This window comes from Cygnus olor, chromosome 9 (assembly GCF_009769625.2).
Source record: "Cygnus olor isolate bCygOlo1 chromosome 9, bCygOlo1.pri.v2, whole genome shotgun sequence".
In the NCBI taxonomy this organism is placed as follows: domain Eukaryota; kingdom Metazoa; phylum Chordata; class Aves; order Anseriformes; family Anatidae; genus Cygnus; species Cygnus olor.
The window spans coordinates 13,573,025-13,591,211 of record NC_049177.1 but is presented as its reverse complement, the minus strand read 5'-3'; the positions used below and the strand labels follow the sequence as shown (position 1 = coordinate 13,591,211).

At 42.1% G+C, this 18,187-nt stretch overlaps 1 protein-coding gene across 15 annotated transcripts in view; it reads left to right on the top strand.

Moving 5' to 3' along the window:
• Positions 1-5,388: 5,388 nt before the first annotated feature.
• DLG1 (discs large MAGUK scaffold protein 1) overlaps positions 5,389-18,187 on the top strand; it is a 151,626-nt gene continuing 138,827 nt past the window's right edge. For 6 of the 15 annotated variants that reach the window (XM_040566721.1, XM_040566717.1, XM_040566716.1 and 3 more), the window contains exons 1-2: positions 5,391-5,756; positions 5,984-6,115. In XM_040566721.1, coding sequence (XP_040422655.1) covers positions 5,738-5,756; positions 5,984-6,115 — 151 coding nt within the window. In that variant the 5' untranslated portion in view covers positions 5,391-5,737. Of the gene's footprint in view, positions 5,757-5,983; positions 6,116-7,141; positions 7,219-18,187 lie in introns of those variants that run through there. The other 9 variants (XM_040566715.1, XM_040566718.1, XM_040566714.1 and 6 more) reach the window with 4 other exon arrangements.

The window sequence follows — 18,187 nt, the reverse complement described above, 5'->3', positions numbered from 1 at the left end:
TCCTGCAGTGTTGGCAAATATTCAGCGTTTGGTGAGAATGAGATTATTTTAATGCCTTGCAAGAACACTTTATTTGGAAAGTGATTCTTAGCTGTTAAAAGAAGGTACCTTCTGACAAGTATGACTGATTCTAGTAAAATAAATAAATAAATCATTATTATCAAACTTCCCTTATAGTTTTTTTGACTCACCTAATCCTATGTGTCCCTGTAATCCCAAAATATAGGGTATTTGTTCCTTCAGGTGCGTGTGACCGACAACATGGTGGCAGCAGAGGTATGTAGATCTTATGCTTGTGTAAGAGGCATAAGGCTGTGCACAATCCTGTGCTGTCTGCTACAAATACTACATTGTTTGTGTTGAGGAAACAAAGGTGTCTTGATGTGATATGCTGTGATGTCATTTTGCTGTGCGCTATTGAATCGTGTGGTTTAAGGCATGCTGCTTTCTGTTCGCTGCGGGTGGTTGGGCTTGCACAGATGTGTGCCCCGATGCTAGGTCAGTGCAAGGACTCCTCCAGAGACCAGAAATTAGCACAGGGTGAACAGAGCCATGGCTAATGACTCTGCTTCAAGGTGAGCTGTGCGCTGTGCTGCAGAAATAAAGAAAAAGCACTGAAGTAAAAGTAATTTCTCTACTTTCTGGGAGAAGCTTGTACTTACCACAGTCTGTGTCTGAATCCTACGCTGAGGTTTAATAGCACTTTCTCGTGTTTTATCTTAATTTGCTATCCGTGCTCTTTAGGGTGGAGGGATATTAAATGTTTATATGATATAAAAGTTAAATGTACTTTGGCTAGATTTTGCTTTAATTGGCTAACACCCAATCATAGAAGAATTCCAGAATTAAATTTCTAAACACACCTATTACATTTGATCAGGCAAAACCCAAAGTAACAGCTGCACTCTGCACAGGAAAACACTTCAGAAGAATATCTAATCTGTTCTCAGAGGGTTTACTTCTTAGGTCAGTTTTTCACACAAACTCATTCCATACAATACACCAACCTCTCTGCTTCATTTGACTCACAAAGTTAAAATAGGCAGGTTATATAATGATGTTTATCTTTACATCAGGAAGTCAACTAAGAAGCTGTTAAGCTGATATTATATAACACAGTCCTGATTACGGAAAGTGTGGAGGTAGATGATCTAGGTTGATGTATGTCAGATTGACAGTAATTGTTAAAGGTTATAATTAATATTGTTTCATATGCTTTTGTTTTTCATATTTTGCAGTCTTCCAGGAGACACTTAAGCATTAGCGTCTGCGACCCGAGCTCAAATAACTTTGGAGAACACAAACCGTACAACAGCAGAAAACTATAGATTAGAAAACACACACAAAGCAACCCACAAAACAAACCAATGGTTCTCTCATCCTCCTTGTAAACAGGAACGTTTTCATCTACTGGTCATACTCAGCTGAACTGTCTAACTGTAAGAACATCGCATCACTGCATCCTTGTATTCAGATCCAGGTCCAATTAAACTGAGAGAAATTTCATTTAGGTGGACAAACATTGGACATAGAGCTAACAAATTAAAAACACAAGGCTTGTATTACTGGGAATCTCTCCTCAACTGTTCTCTGTATTCTATAATCTTTGTTTTCTGTGACTAAAATCAAAGAATCAGAGAGGTGTATGATCATCCTATAAGAATTCTATTGAATAGGCTTAATTAAATAAGCTAAAATTGTGATTTTTAATCAAACCTTGATTTTAACAATTGTAATAATTACAAGTCACCTAAGGGCACAGAAAGCACAGTGTATTGACTCCTGTAATTCTCTGTATATCCTTCTGTGAATGATAGGCAGCAACTTATTTTACCCACGCTAGCAAAGACAATATGAAAGAATGAGCTGGTATTTTGACTGATAATTTAGGATATATGACAAGCACATGACTCATTGGGTTATGTGGCACAGTAACTGCACATTATAATGAGAAGCATAGCTTTAATCTTTAGTAGCCTCATGAAAACTGGCTAAACCTAGAAAGCTTTGCAGAAAGATATATGCTACCATGCCATGCTTTCCTTTAGTAGAACTCTTCCATAAGAAGTTGTCTGCATTTGTTTTAAACCACAAAATTAAAGATGATGAAGAAAAAACGCTCTCCCAAAAAGACAGCTCCTGGAAGGTAAGGCTGTGACACACAATCCAATCTTATCAGGCATCAGAGAACTCAGATGAGTTGAGGCATAATAAATAAGGTAACTTCACTCAGGCTTTATTCCTTAACAGCCCAAGGAAATTAGGCTTCATTAGTTTCATTTCTTCCCCAGTTAGCTGTGAAACGTTTCATTGAGTCTGCAGGAGAAGAGAAGTGAAAGCTTTTCTGCAGCTGTCAGAGATCCTTTTAGGAGTGCCAATTCCACAGTTCTGTATGAAAAAGTAAAATCAACGGTACTGTATACTGTATGGTGGCTGCTTTTAGACTTTGGGCATTAAGCAGATAACAAGCATAAGACTGAAAGGATCAATTTTATTGTTCTTGTGTTTTCTTTTATTAGTAACCCTGATATCAAAATCTCTTGAGTTACACTTATTCCTCCCCAACAAGCAGCAATTCTTTTTGCTGAAGTAATATTGATTCTAGCAATATGCCACCTTATGCACCACTGTCCAACTTGAAATGAGTAAATGTACCATTATTTATTGAGTTAGGCTACCCCACCTTCTGCTGTAATGGAGTTTGTCTGGGCTCAATTACTGTTGTATTCTCTACGCCTTACTGATAAGTGTAAACTCTTGCAATGTAGTGATGTCCACTGTCCTTTTTGTCTTGTTTTTCAAAGGATTGTTGCTGCATTGATTGGTGTTTTAGGTGTGGATCTAGTGAATATTTCCTGTAGTCTCCTGCTCTGAGCTTGTCATTACCTCTCCAGCTACCATGTGTGATGCCAGCTGCAACACATTTCCCTGCTATTTCAAGTGGTCCTTGTAGCTGCTGACTTGTTTCAGTGGCACTCAAGAGGGTCCGAAGACAGCTGGAGTGCAGTCACAGCCCTCCATGCCATGTAGCTGTGTCTAAAGCAAGACTGCTGTGAGGCATAAGATGTCCGATAGCATTCCTGTTCGCTGCGGTGGGGTGCCAGCCGCACAGGTGATGTTTCTAGATCTTGAAGAGCCATTTTCAAACTGGCAGCTGGCCTGCCTGACGAGGTGGGAACTGGTGTAGAATCAGGTACAACCCCCTGGCAAGGGTCACCACAGTGGTCATTTTCAGAGCAGACACCTGCCAACATGTTTTGCCATAGTTTCAGAAAATTGTGTACTGCTTTCTGTCAAAAGCTGCCTGCTCTCAACATCACGTCTGCCCCCAGAGCACAACCTCTGTGAGCAGGCAGAGCGAGGTGTGTGTTGCAAAGCTGCCTGCCCTCGCCAGGGGTATGGTCCCACATGCAGGGTCCCATGCAGGCTGCTGTCAGCAGAGGCAAAAGAAGGGGTTTAATGGTGGGAGAGGGCCCCGTCTGTCAGATCCTGGGCTGTTTCTGTGGCCAAGAAAGCTACAATGGAGACAGGCATAATTGTTCTGGAGTTCCTATGCCAAGGGTCATTCTGGACCACAGCCAGGACGTGCTGAGCTCAGCATAATGCTGACTTGTATGCTGACCAAGTCAGTCACAATTTAAGTACAAGCCTTTCTGTATGCTGCCTATAATGGTTTGATTTAAATTGATGTTGCTTAAGCAGTAGCATAAATGATGCTTTGGTTCATACCCTGTTACCCCCTGCTCCATGGGAACTACACCATTTCCTTAAAACTGGACTCAGATAAGGAGGCATGCAATATAGGATAGTTTTACAACAGATGCTTACTGCAGTGTACTAGGAAAAATGCCATTTTCCATTCATGGGATAACTTCTATATGTGCCGGAATTTCCAAACCACTTCATATACTAAAGTTTAATACTATGAATTCTGGTTCAACCACTTTCAATCAACAAATATCCTCCTAAAACTGAAACAGAAGTGCTGGGAACCAGCACCACTCTCTGAGGTGCAATAAGGCTCACCTAATTGCTTCCTGACTTGCTGATCCGTCATCCTGACCTCTCTTTGATGTTTTCTTTCTTTCTTTTTTTTTTTTTTTTTTTCCTGGAGCATTAGTAACAAGTGAGAAATGCTGTCTCAGGGTGTTATATATGGGATTATTTCTCTAACCCCAGCACAATGACCGTATGTAATAGGATTATCTCTTATTTAAAACTTACAAACTTTGGAAACATCAAGTCCTGTTTAGGAAAAAGTAGTTTCTTTATGGTGGTTCCTTTAATTGCATTTTTTTTTTTTTACTTTGTAATAACACATTTTTGTCAGTCAGCGAACCAACCTCACTGCTGCAGATGCCTCCTTTCTGCTAGCTAAATTTAGGCTGTTCTTCCTCTCCTCCTGCATATACACTCTTCTGACATCAAGAGGAATATGGCCCCTTTTAGAGTGCATTTATTGCTGTTGTAAACAGTGAAAACAGATGAGGCCAGACGATGGAGGCTCCTGCCAATGTCCCTTCTTAGGCATGTTTTCACTTAAAGATATATGAACTGGGACCAGTTAGTGCCAAACCTCTGAACGTACGACTTGTGTGGAGGAAAAAGGGAAATGTGTGTCAGCAAACACCAAACGCACATTTTATTTCCTTCAAGGAGGTATGTGGACGATTTCACAGTACATAGCCGTGGCAGGAGGAGAAACCCCTGGTAAAAATCTAAGCACAAAACACGGGAGCATTGGAGGCAGAGGAGAGGCCTTTTCCAGATCCGGGTTCGACTTGTGGTGTAAATTTTCTCTAAAACTAGGACCACAGCCAAACCTAGTCCTGAGTTTTAGACCTGAGCGGTGCCCGAGTTACCCGGGAGATTCTTTTCAGACCCTCGCGTTAAGCACGCTGTATGATTTCAGCCGTGTCCGAACCGACGAGGCACAGCCGAAGATGCGATCCCGGACGCAGACATCCCATCGGCGGGCTCTGCTTTCAACTCCGAGTCCCTTTGTCTCACGCGGAGTTTGAGCCGTCTCGGACCCGCGGCCCCTCCCGCTCCTCCGCCCGCCTGAGGGACGAGCCTCCCCCCGTTTGGGCCACCCACCCCGAACCCCCCCAGCCTCCATTCCCCCTTAGGGTCACCCCCGAGCCCCCCCCAGCCGCCCGCTGCCCAGCGCTGAGGGACGGGACGGGGCGGGACGGGGGCGGCCCCTCAGCGCCTGAGGGAGCGGCGCGGGGCGGGGCGGGGCGGGGCGGGGGCGGTGAGCGCTCACCTTGCCTCCTCCCCCCCCGCCGAGCAAGGTACCGGCCCCGGGCCGAGCCGCGCGCTGATTGGGCGGCCGCCGGGCCCGGTCACGTGGGAGGGGGGGGCGCGCTCTCCCCCCCCCCCCGGCCTCCCGGCCGCCATTTTGCCTGGAAAGTTTGGAATTCCCGAGCGGGGCGAGCGGGAGCGGCCGGCGCCAGCCCTGCCCTGCCCTGCCCCGACGGCACCGGCCCGGCGCGGCCCGCTTTGCTCCGTCCCGCTCCTCACTGAGGAGGCGCCGCCTCGGCGGGGAGCCCCGAGCGGAGCCGCTCTCCGGCCGGGCAGCCGGCTCGGTGTGTCCGCCCGGCGCCGTGTCCACCCGCCCGCCGGTCCCGCTCCCCCCTCAGGGCCCGGCCTGCAGGGGGAGCCGTGCCGCCGCCGCCCTCCGGAGCCGCGCCGGGCTCCGAGCGTGTGAGGCGGAGCCCCGGGGCAACGCGGCGCCATGCCCGTCAGGAAGCAAGGTGAGCGCCGCACGCCCCCCGGGGCTCCCCGGCTGCTCCGGGACCGGCACCGCGGGGAGCCCAGGGGTCGCGGGGAGTCTCGGGTCCCGGCCCCGTGCCCGAACAAAGCGCGGCCGCGGCGGGGCGGTCCCGAGCTCCGTGTGCCCGCCGTGGGGGTGCGCGTGGGCATCCCCCGGGGCTCCCACCTGTGCCCCGGGGTCACCGGCGTGTCCGCTGTCCGCTTGCAGATACACAGCGAGCCCTGCGCCTGCTGGAGGAGTACCGCTCCAAGCTGAGCCAGGCGGAGGACAGGCAGCTGCGGAACTCCATCGAGCGGGTCATCAACATCTTCCAGAGCAACCTCTTCCAGGCTTTGATAGGTAAGGGCTGGGTTCCCCCGCGGCGCGCTCAGAGCGGGCTGTTTGCCGTCACTGGCGGCGTTCGGAGGGAAGGATAGCTTCGGCATTACGTTAGAAACCTTGTGCGTTTAGTCCGTGTTTTTGTTTGGCGGGGTAACACGTGCTATTGCCAATCAGCAGCCCACTTGTTTTAGGTAACTTACTTCTCAGGAGTTACTCGGCTGGCCCCGGGTGGCTTAAAACTGGTGTGTGCTGCAATTTTTTTTCCTTCTGGAGCATGTTATAATGGACTGCTTTACGTAGGCTCCTTTCTCACGTGTATTTGTGTCGATCCGGACAATTTCCAAGGGGTATGTTTTTGTTGTGGGTGTGTACGTAACAGGCTAGTGAGCGAGTCAAAGTAGTTTTATTTTGAAGTAGTTTTATTCTATTTATTCATTCTTTTTGCTGAATGACTTCTAAAAAGATTGTAAATAGCATATTTCAAGTGTAGAGTTAAACTAAATGAGAAGAAATCTCTACTTGGGAAGGCTGCAGTTGATCTTTTTCCTTCAGTTGCATACTAAAGTAGAGTGAAAACATTGCTAATTCTTAGTTTAAAGTACTTTAAATGCTTTTTCCTTGAAAATGCTCACGTAGATCTTGTGGAAGTACCTACATGAAGTTTTGAATTTCATGCATGTCTGTTAAGAGGAGAAAAAAATCAAAACACCTGAACATTAACGTAACTTGCAGAATGCTGACTTGATTTTGAAACTTCTACAGGGAGTTGGTGAGATGTCTTCTCCTTGATTGGTTGTCGCTATTTTTATAGCAGCTAAGGAATAAAGGATTTGGTAGTTTACCCTCAAGAGTAACTTTCTTGTGTCATTCCCTTTTAACAAAGTAACTTGCATGTGAATTGTATTAATAATAAACATTGTAGATAGTATAGGAGGTTTCCTTTGTTACTTGGCGTTTACCTGGGTTACAGTGTGTGTAGTGTGTCATAAGTGTCATAGTGCTTTGTAGTGCTGTAGCTTCTCGGAATCTGTATTGTGGTGGAAACGTGAGGGCAGGCACAACAGAAACATGTACTGCTGCAAGCCACATGTTTTCTTCTAGGGCATTTATTTCATCTTCAGGTGGGTTTTCCAAAGATGGTCATCTTACTGAACTGATGGGAAAAGTTCAGGAAAGGCAGTTCTGAAAATAGGTCAGTTTCAGTAGGTCGGTTGCAGGAGCTCTGTGTGTTTCTCTGCAATACTCAACTGATGCCAGGCAGCTCTGTAATGAAAACTTATGCATCTCTGTGGGACGTATGTGAACAGCATTCGCTCATTGGTGGATCAGAACGTTGAAGTATCAGAAATGTAATGTACTGCAGTTACGCTTTTTATTTTCACCTGGGAAATTTCACTGTTGATTACCACTCATTGATATTCAATGATGTACCTGTCTGTGGCATGGAAATAGCCTCTGGTATTGTAACCTGCAAGACACGGTGTCTTCTAATATCCACATAAAGACCTTGATTGTCTTAATGACTCTGCACCTAGTAGCAGTTTTCCTTAATCAGGAGGCTACTTTTGTCTCTGCTGGCTTTCTCCTGCAAGAAGAGGAAACAGGGATGTGTCGATGCCTGGGTGGGCTGTATGGACTGTTTTCTGATCTTGTCAGATGTTATGCTGCAACCATACGATACTAGGTCTTGCCCAGTTCAGTTGATCTCTGCACACGTTTTAGGTGTCATGCTTCTTGGATGCCTTGCATTAACTTTACATTTACTGCTTAACTGTGCAATTGGTTCTTTGAAAGGTTATAGCACAGAAGTCTGGTACCTTCCAAGCAATTTATGCTGTCCACTTTAATCTTTCTCTTTTAACCTGCTTCTTTCCTTGGAAATATGTCAGAGGAGTTTTTGTTTGGGGCAGGCTGTCCGTGACTATTGGTTTTCTGGAAGGATCTTTGTATGGTGTGACTACTGCATGGAGTCACGCAGGAGGGGAGCGACACCTTGGAAAAGGTACTGTTTGGAGGATGGCTGTGTTGATTGGGAAGCCCTTGAGTTTGTTCCTGTTTATCCTCTTCCCATGAAGATTTGGGAGCAGTCTGGTTAAAGTTGTATTGCAGGTTAGACTTATCTGAAATACTGCATTTTTAATTAACTCGTACCTGATTTTTTTTCAAGTGTGACTTCCAAAGGAGTTGGGGTGCATCCCTGACTTAAATATCTGATGCTGCTCTGACAGAAGGTTCCAAGCTCAGCTATGAATTTATTTCTGAAATAGATACATTTTCTAGAAAGCATGGCATTTCTAGTTTTTGCTCTTTTTAATAGTCAAAAAAGAAAGGTAAACCACTTAAAAAAAAAAAAAAAAAAAACAACAACAAAGCCAGACAAACAAAATGACTTCCATCCACTTATTTTTTTGCTTTTTCTGCCAAGTTACTGTAGTACATCCAAGACCCGCCTGTCCATGATAGGTGAGAATGTTTGTGAAGGCTGCAGTCAAGATCTGCTGTCAACTTCATGCATCTTTTTTAGTGTGATTTTTAACTTGGCAATCAAATAATGTTTTTTCAAGCAAAAAATACACATGATTTTATGCACAGAAATATGTCTGTATTCTTATAGTGGGGGAAATCTGTAGCTTTCTCTTCAGGAATACTTAATATTTCATCTATTTAGATTCACATTAATTAAATATACTTTTTTGTGAATTTCAATTTGGATGCTGAAGAATAAATGGTATTTTCACATTTGTTTTTTTTTCACATTATCCTTTCCTTTAATTCTTCCAACAGATTTTAGTTCAGCAATCTTACGCACTTGGCCTACTTCTTAAATATAAAATTAGGCTTTAAAATGATTTGAGTTAGGATGATGACTAACCAATGTGAACAACCTGTGTTACAAAATTGACATTATCACATCAATGTTTTTTCTAAGTGAAATAAAAAAATTGGTAACCAGATGTTAGTGACATCCTTAAAACAGCATGTGAAAAAGCCTGTATTTGATATTCTGTGTTCTATAATGTGGTATTCCCATTCTACTCGGTTCCACCAGCCAAGAGTAATGATGTCTGATTCTTTAATAAAATAGATACTAGCAGCCTTTAAAATCAGTTTGAGAAAGAGCGTTGGTTTTAAGTAAATTTCCTATTTTACAGTCTGAATATTGTGTAGCATCTTTTCTACCTTACGATTTCCTGGTAGTAGCTAAAAATAGCTTGTTATTGATATACTGATAATTGGTACGGTGAGTCAGTTTATTAAATGACCAAAGAAAGATATCCACCTAAGGAGAGGTGGGATATGATTTAATTTCACTTCAGTAAAGAATTCATTATTAATCTTGAAATAATGAGGTAATGCTTCTGCAGATAAGTCTTCTAGCTTAGGTTTTTTTAAGCTTTTAAAGAAGATACAGGTACTCGTACAGATACAGATATATGCTGTTTTTATATTTTTGAAACTGTAAGAGGGGGAACACTTGGATATGGAAGGCTAATGCTTGTAAGGGAAGTGCTTGTGAAGCAGACTTGCGTTTATAAACAATCTTTTTGTGTAATTGAAGCCTGTTTGTTTTTGATGGGTTAAGTGCTGCAGCTGACTGACCATATGGAAAATAGTCTTCTGAAATTAAAAATATTACTAGCTGTAGCTATAAACACGAAGTAGTTTACTACTTTCAGAAATATTCGTTTCTCTCACAATAGCTAACTCCATTTGCACAGGTGTCAGGAAAAAGGAATTTTAAAACGGTCTCTGTGTACTCTGGCAATGGAGTTGGCTGTACTGCCTTATTTGTATTCTTTCTTGCCTGTTCTATCTTATTTTAACCATTTTTTTTTATAGCTGTGCGTATGAAGACTTTTAAAATGGCAAATTTGACGGTTGGAGGCTGAATGTGGTAAATTTTTTTGTGTGTGACTGGCCTAATTCATTTAATTTGTAGTCCTTTTGCATGAAGGTATCTTATTGATGGTGCTTGTGTGCTGACCACTGCTGACAATAAATATCTGGCATGGGAAATTTTGAAGAAAAAAGTAGTGGTTTCTGTAATCCTCACTGAACCAAGAAACATCTTTCCCCTCGTTCCAGTGATTAAGTTTTTTAACCATTGTCTGGATTATTTAGCATTATTAATTGGACAGAATATATTAAAAGTGCTGTTTATGTTTTTACGTGCCAGAGAAATAAGTCTTTTCCCTGGAGTCTGTGTGAAACTGCTGGTTACATTAATGCAAACAGTTCAGATTTATCAGCAGTCTGACTGGGGCTGGAACTTCTAGCAGTCGGTAGCTTTCTGAGCTCTGTCCACATTGGCTTTCTGAAGTGAACTAAGGGAACAGCCCTAGATTTCAGGCTGAAGTGGGGTCAGCGCTCCTCAAAGTCGGGACCCTTTGGAATGGACTGACCAAATGCCCAGCAGATGGCAGGTGGCCCCATGTCTCTGAGCTCAGTGGCATCCCTGTAGATGTTCTTGCTCTTTTAGCTATCTTTCAATTAGCTGGCGTGGAAGTACTTTCTGTACTTGCTAGCTAAATTAAAGTCAAATGCAATTAAAGCAGAAGCTTTCTGCATAACCAAACTCTTGGGAAAACTTCGATATCAGCTTTTATTTCAATGATATCGTTAGTTAATAGAACATATGGTGTGATGGCACAGTTAACTTTCCAAATTGGCTCAGGCCTGAGAGAATTTTAGTCGTGGGTATGTGTCGTTTTGTAAGACTGCTCTTTACTCAACTTGAGGGAGGAAGGCTACCTTGTAGACTACTCACCTTTTTTTTTTAATTGCAACTGAGGCCCTCGCACAAGTTTGTTCAGACTTAGCTGAATAGTATTTACATTACCAGTCCAGAAATTCTTGACACTTAGTCAAGGATCTAGTGAGCTAGTGAATATTGCTTTTTTATTAGATGAAGATTCTCAGAGAATTAGATCTTCTGTTATGTTGCATGCCATTGAAATTGTAGTTGCTAAATAGGGTATTTTTAGCTTGAAATCTTGCTGCATTTTTGTGACACCCCTCCCTCCCACCCCCAGATTATAACTTTTGTAACATAACATCTTTGCTCTTTTTTGAGACCGAAACGTTCATCAGCACAATTCGTGCAACTTTAAGGTGTTTGCCTGCGTTTCAGCTGGGTTTCCTAAGGATGCAGTGTGATTAGGCTTAGTGTAGTCTCATTCCTGAAAGTTCTGCAAAGGTTCATCTGTTTCAGCTGGATTTGACATAAAGTTGTTTTCCAAGGTAGTTAATTACTGATTATTTTCATGTATTTTGCATTATCTGGATGGAGGGAGGATAAGACTGACAGTTAACTTAGTGTCCTGTTGTTTGGAGCATTAATTCAGCTGTGAGTATGCTACTGCCATGTAGTTTGTTGCTGCTTAAGAATGTCCCAGATTGTTGGAAGAACTTTGTCACCCTGTTGAAGGAATGCAATGATGAAGGAAACAGATGCTCGCTGCTCCTCCTTTTTAAAGAACTACCTATCATTTTGTTTGTATGTATGGAACGCAGCTCGGTAGCGTGGCAGGTTCTGGGGTCATCGTGTAGGCATATGATTGCTGTATTCCTGTTCTTTTGATGTTTTTAGATGTTTTCTGTGCCGCATACTTGTGCGTGTTTGTGACAGTGCAATGGGATTAGGAGCTGCTTTTCGTAGTCTAAAATAGGACGGAAGGCTAGTGTAAGTTGAGGAGTTGCTGGTGTGCAGACAAACAATATTGTGGCGAGAGAGTATCCTTGTGGTTCTAGTGGTTGTGTTCAGTTTTCAGTAGCTGAAATTTGTCAATTACAGCATTACTCTCTTTACAGTGCTGCCATTAAAAGGAGTTTATTTACAAGAAAACTTTGTCAATAAATCTGCTGTTTATCCATGAAAAGAAAGCTGAACTTAGGAATAATTGCTGTAGTTTCCAGGTTCTGGAAAAGTTTACCTGCTGTATGGTTCTTCGCTCTTTCTTCCTGTGTTCCTTCAAAGAAAGAATCTCCCTCAGGATTTGCTTGGGAGCAATGAAGAGGAAGGGGGAAATTGCAAGAGCGAGTGTTTGCTTTTAATCTTACGCTTGCTTCCGTGGTGATCCCAGCAGTGAGGGCAGAACATCTTGGTCAGCTCTGCAGCTGGAATGCCGTGTGCCTGGTTACTCTGGGGTTCGTCCTGTGCATCTCGTGGCCTGTTTTTTGAGGAATGGTGTTTGCTTTGATGCAGGTGGAATGAGTCTTCAAAGAAACTGAACTCTAACAGTGGCCGAGTTGTCTCCTTGCGCAGATGGTTTCCTGAATTCTAACTAGGCCAAATTTGGAGGAATGTTAAGGGACTGCAGGAGGTGTAGGGCTGACACTAGAATAACCTTCTGAACTTCATGTTTCTTCTCTAAATTAAGAGAAGCTGTGGAGCTCTTTGGTAAAGCTTTTACAGGGATTTTGTAATGCATAAATATCTTCCCAGCCATGTCCTCAAAAAATTTGTTGTTCTGGTTTGAAATTCAAAAGGTAGTCAGTCTAGGACAGAGATACAATAAGGAAAACTTGCGGACAGATTGTGAAAGTGTTGCAAGTTTAAGTCCCATTTTCAGAACCTTGTTTTAGAATTTGGCTGCAGGAAGTGTGCAAGTATTACTGCTGGGAGAGATGGTAGTGTGTGGTGCCACCAGTGCGAGGTAATTACCTTAAAGTCTACCAGCTCACGGTTGGCAAAATAGGAAAAAAACATATTAAAAAAAAAAAGTGCTTTTGCTGTCTCTTTCAAACGGAGGGCTGTGCACCTGTATGGAAGCACAGATGTCCGAGTGGGAACTTACCCCAAAAAAGGTGTGGTGTTTTTTTTTTTTTTTTTTGTTACCCCCCCCTTCTCCAAACTTCATTCCTTTGGAAAGAATCCTTCGTGGTCCTGTACCGGTACTACTTAGGGGAGACCCTACAATTAATGCTTACTAGTAGCACTTGTGCCCCTGTCAGGTTTCTGTTACCTGATGATAGTAAATATATCCTTTTAAGAAAAAGGTACATTGTTATATTGGCCACTAATAGTTTGGAACTGCAGTTGAGTTACTTGGAGAGAGTGGATAACTGGGAGTTCATATATACATATATATATACATTTTTTTTTTCCGACCTAGGTTGATGAGTAAGTGTGCAGGAGGTAATATTTAATGGAAAAGAGTTTGGACAGCAGGAGGTGGTTATGCCAACTTTGAACTGTGTGATGACAATTTTAAATTCTTTAAGTTTTTACTGTTAACTCTGAACATAGAGGGCAAGACCCTGTGGGATTCTGAAGGAAAATTGGAAAGAGACCATCTGAAAATAGGCTGAAGAAGCAATCAGGGAGAAGAGAGGAAAATGTGGATGAACTGTTTGGAAAATAGAAGTGGACAGGCTGGCAAGGAGCTGAACGTATCTCACTGTAAAAAGCAGCCGGACAAGTGAGAGTAAGCAACTAGATCTGAGGTTAGATGAGAGCAGTTTCAGCTGAGTGCAAATTAAGGTGCATCTGTGTCAGAAGTGGAAAATATTTCCCAGAGTTAGAGAGCCAGAAGTTGTGTGTGCAGAAGGAAGGCTTAAAGCATCAGACACGGTCACTGAAACAAGTGGAAGGGTTGAGGAGGACGAAATGGGTGCTGCAGCTTGTAGCAAAGGATCCAGCAGAACAGAACCCAACCCAATGTGCATGGTGGGAATGTTGCACTACAACTTAGATTTTTCAAGACACCTTGATGGTGCACAGCAGTAATCAACTTATGTTTAAAAAGTAAACAAACAAACCAACCCTGAAGCAGGGTTCCTCATGAGGCTGGTTTTCTCTTTCCATTCTATGAATACAAACATTTCTTTCTCCTGGGGGTGGGGCTGAAGGATGAATGCACAAAGAGAATACTTAGGTGGCTCTGTTGGCTTGGCAAATGAATATGAAGCTTCTCTTCACATTTGTATTTTCTTGTTGATTACTAATCATCCACTTTTCAGGTCTAGCATTCAAGTTTATTTGCATTAATTGGATTTTCTTAGCTTGATATAGCAGGTGAAGTAGCGCAGAATTGTGACTTCCTTAGAGTTAGTAGGAACTGCTTTACAACTGAAAAATGGAAATTTTTTATCATTGGTAGACTCTTTTTGCCTCACTTACATTTTGTGTATCTATTATATAGGGCTGCTAAGGACTTGGCAGAAGCCATACATCTCAAATTGCTCTGAACTGAAATAACATGTTGACCTTTGTTTTCCTTTCTAGAAGTTTTAAGACTTAAGTTTTAGCTGCTTCAGCTGCTTTAGCAGCAGGAAGCCCTAAGTAAGAAAGATTCTTTTTTTTCCTCCCCTCTCCTAGCTATTGAGACCTGCGTAATTTGTAAGTGGGTGACATATCTTCCCAGCCAACCTATAGATAACCAAGCTGTTAGCAGGCTTGTTTATGAAGCTACGCGCATTTGGAAAAGTCAGGCTTTTGCAACTGCTGTATTTGGATGAATATGTTTGATGAGAGGCAGATGAATGAGAGATGACAAAGGAATTGTTCACGTAGATGGATCTACAGGTGAAATACTAAGCTGAAATAAGTCAACTTGTTAAAGAATTCATAAGCTCCTTGATTGCTTGCAAGCCTGAGGAAGCATGGTTGCAGTCAGAGGCGTTCTTCTGAGCAAAGCTGGTATTAAAATGCTACGTGCTGTAAAGTCAGTATGTTGATGCAAATATGCCTGGTGGTTTTCTGACTTCTTTGACATTGGCTGAAGTTGGTTTGTTTGCCTGTTGAATGTCTGCTAGAAAGGCAGTACCTCATCAATGTCAGTGCAGAGTTTAACTATAGCTGGAACGCACTAATGCTTGAAAACAGGTTTCACTTCAAGTCTCTTTTGCTTTTATGCTGCTTCTGTGAGACTCAGGCTGAGGAGCTCATTATTAAAATGTCCATTTCGAACTGCAAGGGCTTGATTTCCAAGTAGTGTGATCTTGTAGGAACTCAGATTATTAACGTAAGGCTGCAAGGTATTTCTCTGAGTTGAGCATCACCCACCTGGAACAGGTATTGACATTGTGAGGAGTTCCATGGATGTGTCAGCTTGGTGTTCAGTAGCAATCCAAGTCAACTGAATGGTAGGAACATTTAGGAAAGCAGTTAAGAATAAAAGGGCACTGATTATTATGACAACTGTAAAAAAACCTAGTTGTGCTCAGTTCTCTCGTACAGGTTATGGTGTTTTGGTCTCTTCCTTTCCTGTGGTCTCAAAAGGATGGAGTAGAAATAGAAAAAGTTGGAGGAACAACAACTTGGTGACAAGAGGTAGCGGGAGGCTCCTGCACAGAGAATGTCAGAGAACATAAGTTTTAGGACACTCCAGCCTAAAACTGAGCAGCACGTAGAAGGGTAATTAAGGATGTATCATAACTGGCATCAGACAAGAACTAAGGGGCATCAAATGAAGCATGTCATTAGGTGGAGCTAAACCCAAGGAATGCAGGCTTTTGGATGCTGCATAGACTGCCTTCTCCAGGGCTTGCTTTGAGTGCAGAAATTCAAGGAACAGGAAGCTGAACATATTTGCAGAAGAGAAAGCCATTGATGGGTCCTAAATATAGAGCCTCTCAGTGGCTTAAGAAATCTGCAGATGGCAAGTCTTTTGAACTTACAAGCGTATTTGAGGAATATTACCATGTTTGTCACGTTCATGTATTTTTAAAGATAAATGTTATGATCACAACTAGCATTATGGACTAGATCCAGTGCAGCAACTCACGTGTGCTGATCAGAAGCTTTCTGAAACTTGTCAGTTTTCACAAAAGTATTCTAAGAAAAAACAGTGCAACTTTTCTTTTCTTTTTTTTTTTTTTTTTTCCCCTTTGGGGAAGGTGGAAGATTGAGGGTATACTGACCTATCTCTCTGGAATAAGATAGGCTTTTAAAACAAATTACAGATTGGCAATAAATTTTGAGCTACACTAAGGAAGTTTTTTACTGTTAAATGCATTGGATTTTGAAATACTTTTGTTGTTATTTGAAGAAGGCTGAAAGTAGCTGATGAATGCTTACTGATATTACCTATATAGCTTAATTTACTCTTGAAGTTCTTGTAATGATTGAAACAGTTTTTTTTCTGTGTGTCATCTGTGGAAGCAATTGTGTGCAGCTCTTGTTGCCCCGTTGCTGTTTTTCCCCTCTCTTTAGCTGATCCTTCTCACCCTCAGGAGAAATTTAATTACATTTTGTGGACAGGGGAGGTAGTGGGAAGGGATCACCACAACATCTCCAAAAGATTCTTCTGGGTTAGTGGATTAGAATGCAAAATAGGAATTGAGTTTATTAAAAATGTGCCAACCGAAAATCAAGATAAACTTTCTAAATTAATTCTTTGTGCACAAAGATGGTAAATGCATTAAAACTGAAGATCTCTGAATGAGGGTACAATTAATGGCATCTCTATTCGGTGCATTAACCTGTGTGTGTTGTGTTAAGTTTATAACTTTGTAGTGTATAGCATAAGGGCAACAGTTGCCTGTTTTACCTGCACACTGTCCAGTGCAGTCTGTTGCAGTAAACGTCCATGTTTTAGTCCATGAAATGTTAAGCTTGTCTGGAATTTCCTGGCGTTTATTTAAGTAACACCTCCTATAACCCACAAATGGCCAAGATGCTTAAAGTGTAAAAAATGCAAACCCTAAAACCAGTCGATTACTGTGCTCATCAAATGACTATTTTTAATTAAAAGAAAGAAAAAACTAAAAACTTTTTAAAGTAGTAAATGCCAGTGAAATTTTAGCTATTCCCTTGATACTGTAACATTAAAGGTCCAATATCAGGGTTTTAAAATAGAACCTGAAGAACAACAACGTGTTAAAAAATAAAAATCCAGGGAGTTGCTTAATACTTGTTGTAAAAGCCAAAAGCTCATATCAACTGTCTTTTGTGCCTGTCTGTAACACACTTAGCCAAGTCTGAAAACGAAACTGACTTTGAACTGTAAGCCACTATAATTGTGTACTTTAGCATTTGCTTCATGTTACAACCTTTCTCTGAAAGTAGTGTCCAGTCCCTTTCCAGAGAGAGCATATGACTTTTATGAGTGCAAAATAGTGACTTTACAGGTTGCAAATGCTGTACCTGCAGGACTTCCTGAAACTCAACTCGGAAATATAAGTAAACTCCAAGCATAAGGGGCTTGGGAGCTCTTGTTCTCATTTTTTTGACCTTTTAAGGGGTAATTTTTGAAGACTTATTACTGAATTGGTTTTGCATATGTTACCTGTGATTCCCATGCCTGTGTAGTTAATACTGAGATACTGTAATCATCTCAATTCCTTTCTGGTCCTTGCTCTGGCTGATGCTGGTGAATGTAAAACATTGTCTGCAGGCATGTGACCTGCAATTATATATGCTTGCTATTCCTTGTAATTGTTAAAGGAGGTTTGAGGTATACTATTGGTTTTATTGTGTTTTGGCTGTTAGATAACTTCAGTGTAATTTCAAACTTCCATCAAAAGAAGAGCAGCAAACTGTTTATCATTTTTGAACTTCTTATGACAACTTACTTATCCCAAAAGCTTACATCGCTGCCAAAGTTTCCTTAAAGGGCTCACAGAGAAAGTAGTAAAGGTGACTGGAGAAGATCTCTTGTCTGTTGCAGGAGCTTGAGACTTGAGTTCTCAGAGAGATGGGGCTGGCATCAAGTGTATAGGGATTAAATCTTATCGCAATCCAGTGTTATATATGGCTTCATTTTGAGATGTTCAGGCAGTTTACCAATCTGGGATATGATTTGTGATGTTAGTTTTATTTGAATAAGGCTAGGTGCTGCACTACCTGTACTGTTTACTTTGTTTTTTCTAGTTGGAGCACTTTGCCAGTTGGTTGCAGACTGGGTTGCTTCAATTCCCAACAGATCATTGCACGGTATCTCCACATGGGCACCAGAAAATGCACCTTAAAGGCGAAGCCAAGAATGCTAGCCTGAAGTCATAACAGCCTAATCAGAAAGCTATTATTAGTCACAGCGATATCAGCATACTTTGTATTATATGCTGTTAATATTCACAAGCTTTCTTGTACCTGCCCCTTCCTGCGGTGCTGTGCTCACATTCCCACTGCCTTAAGGCAGCTGGCTT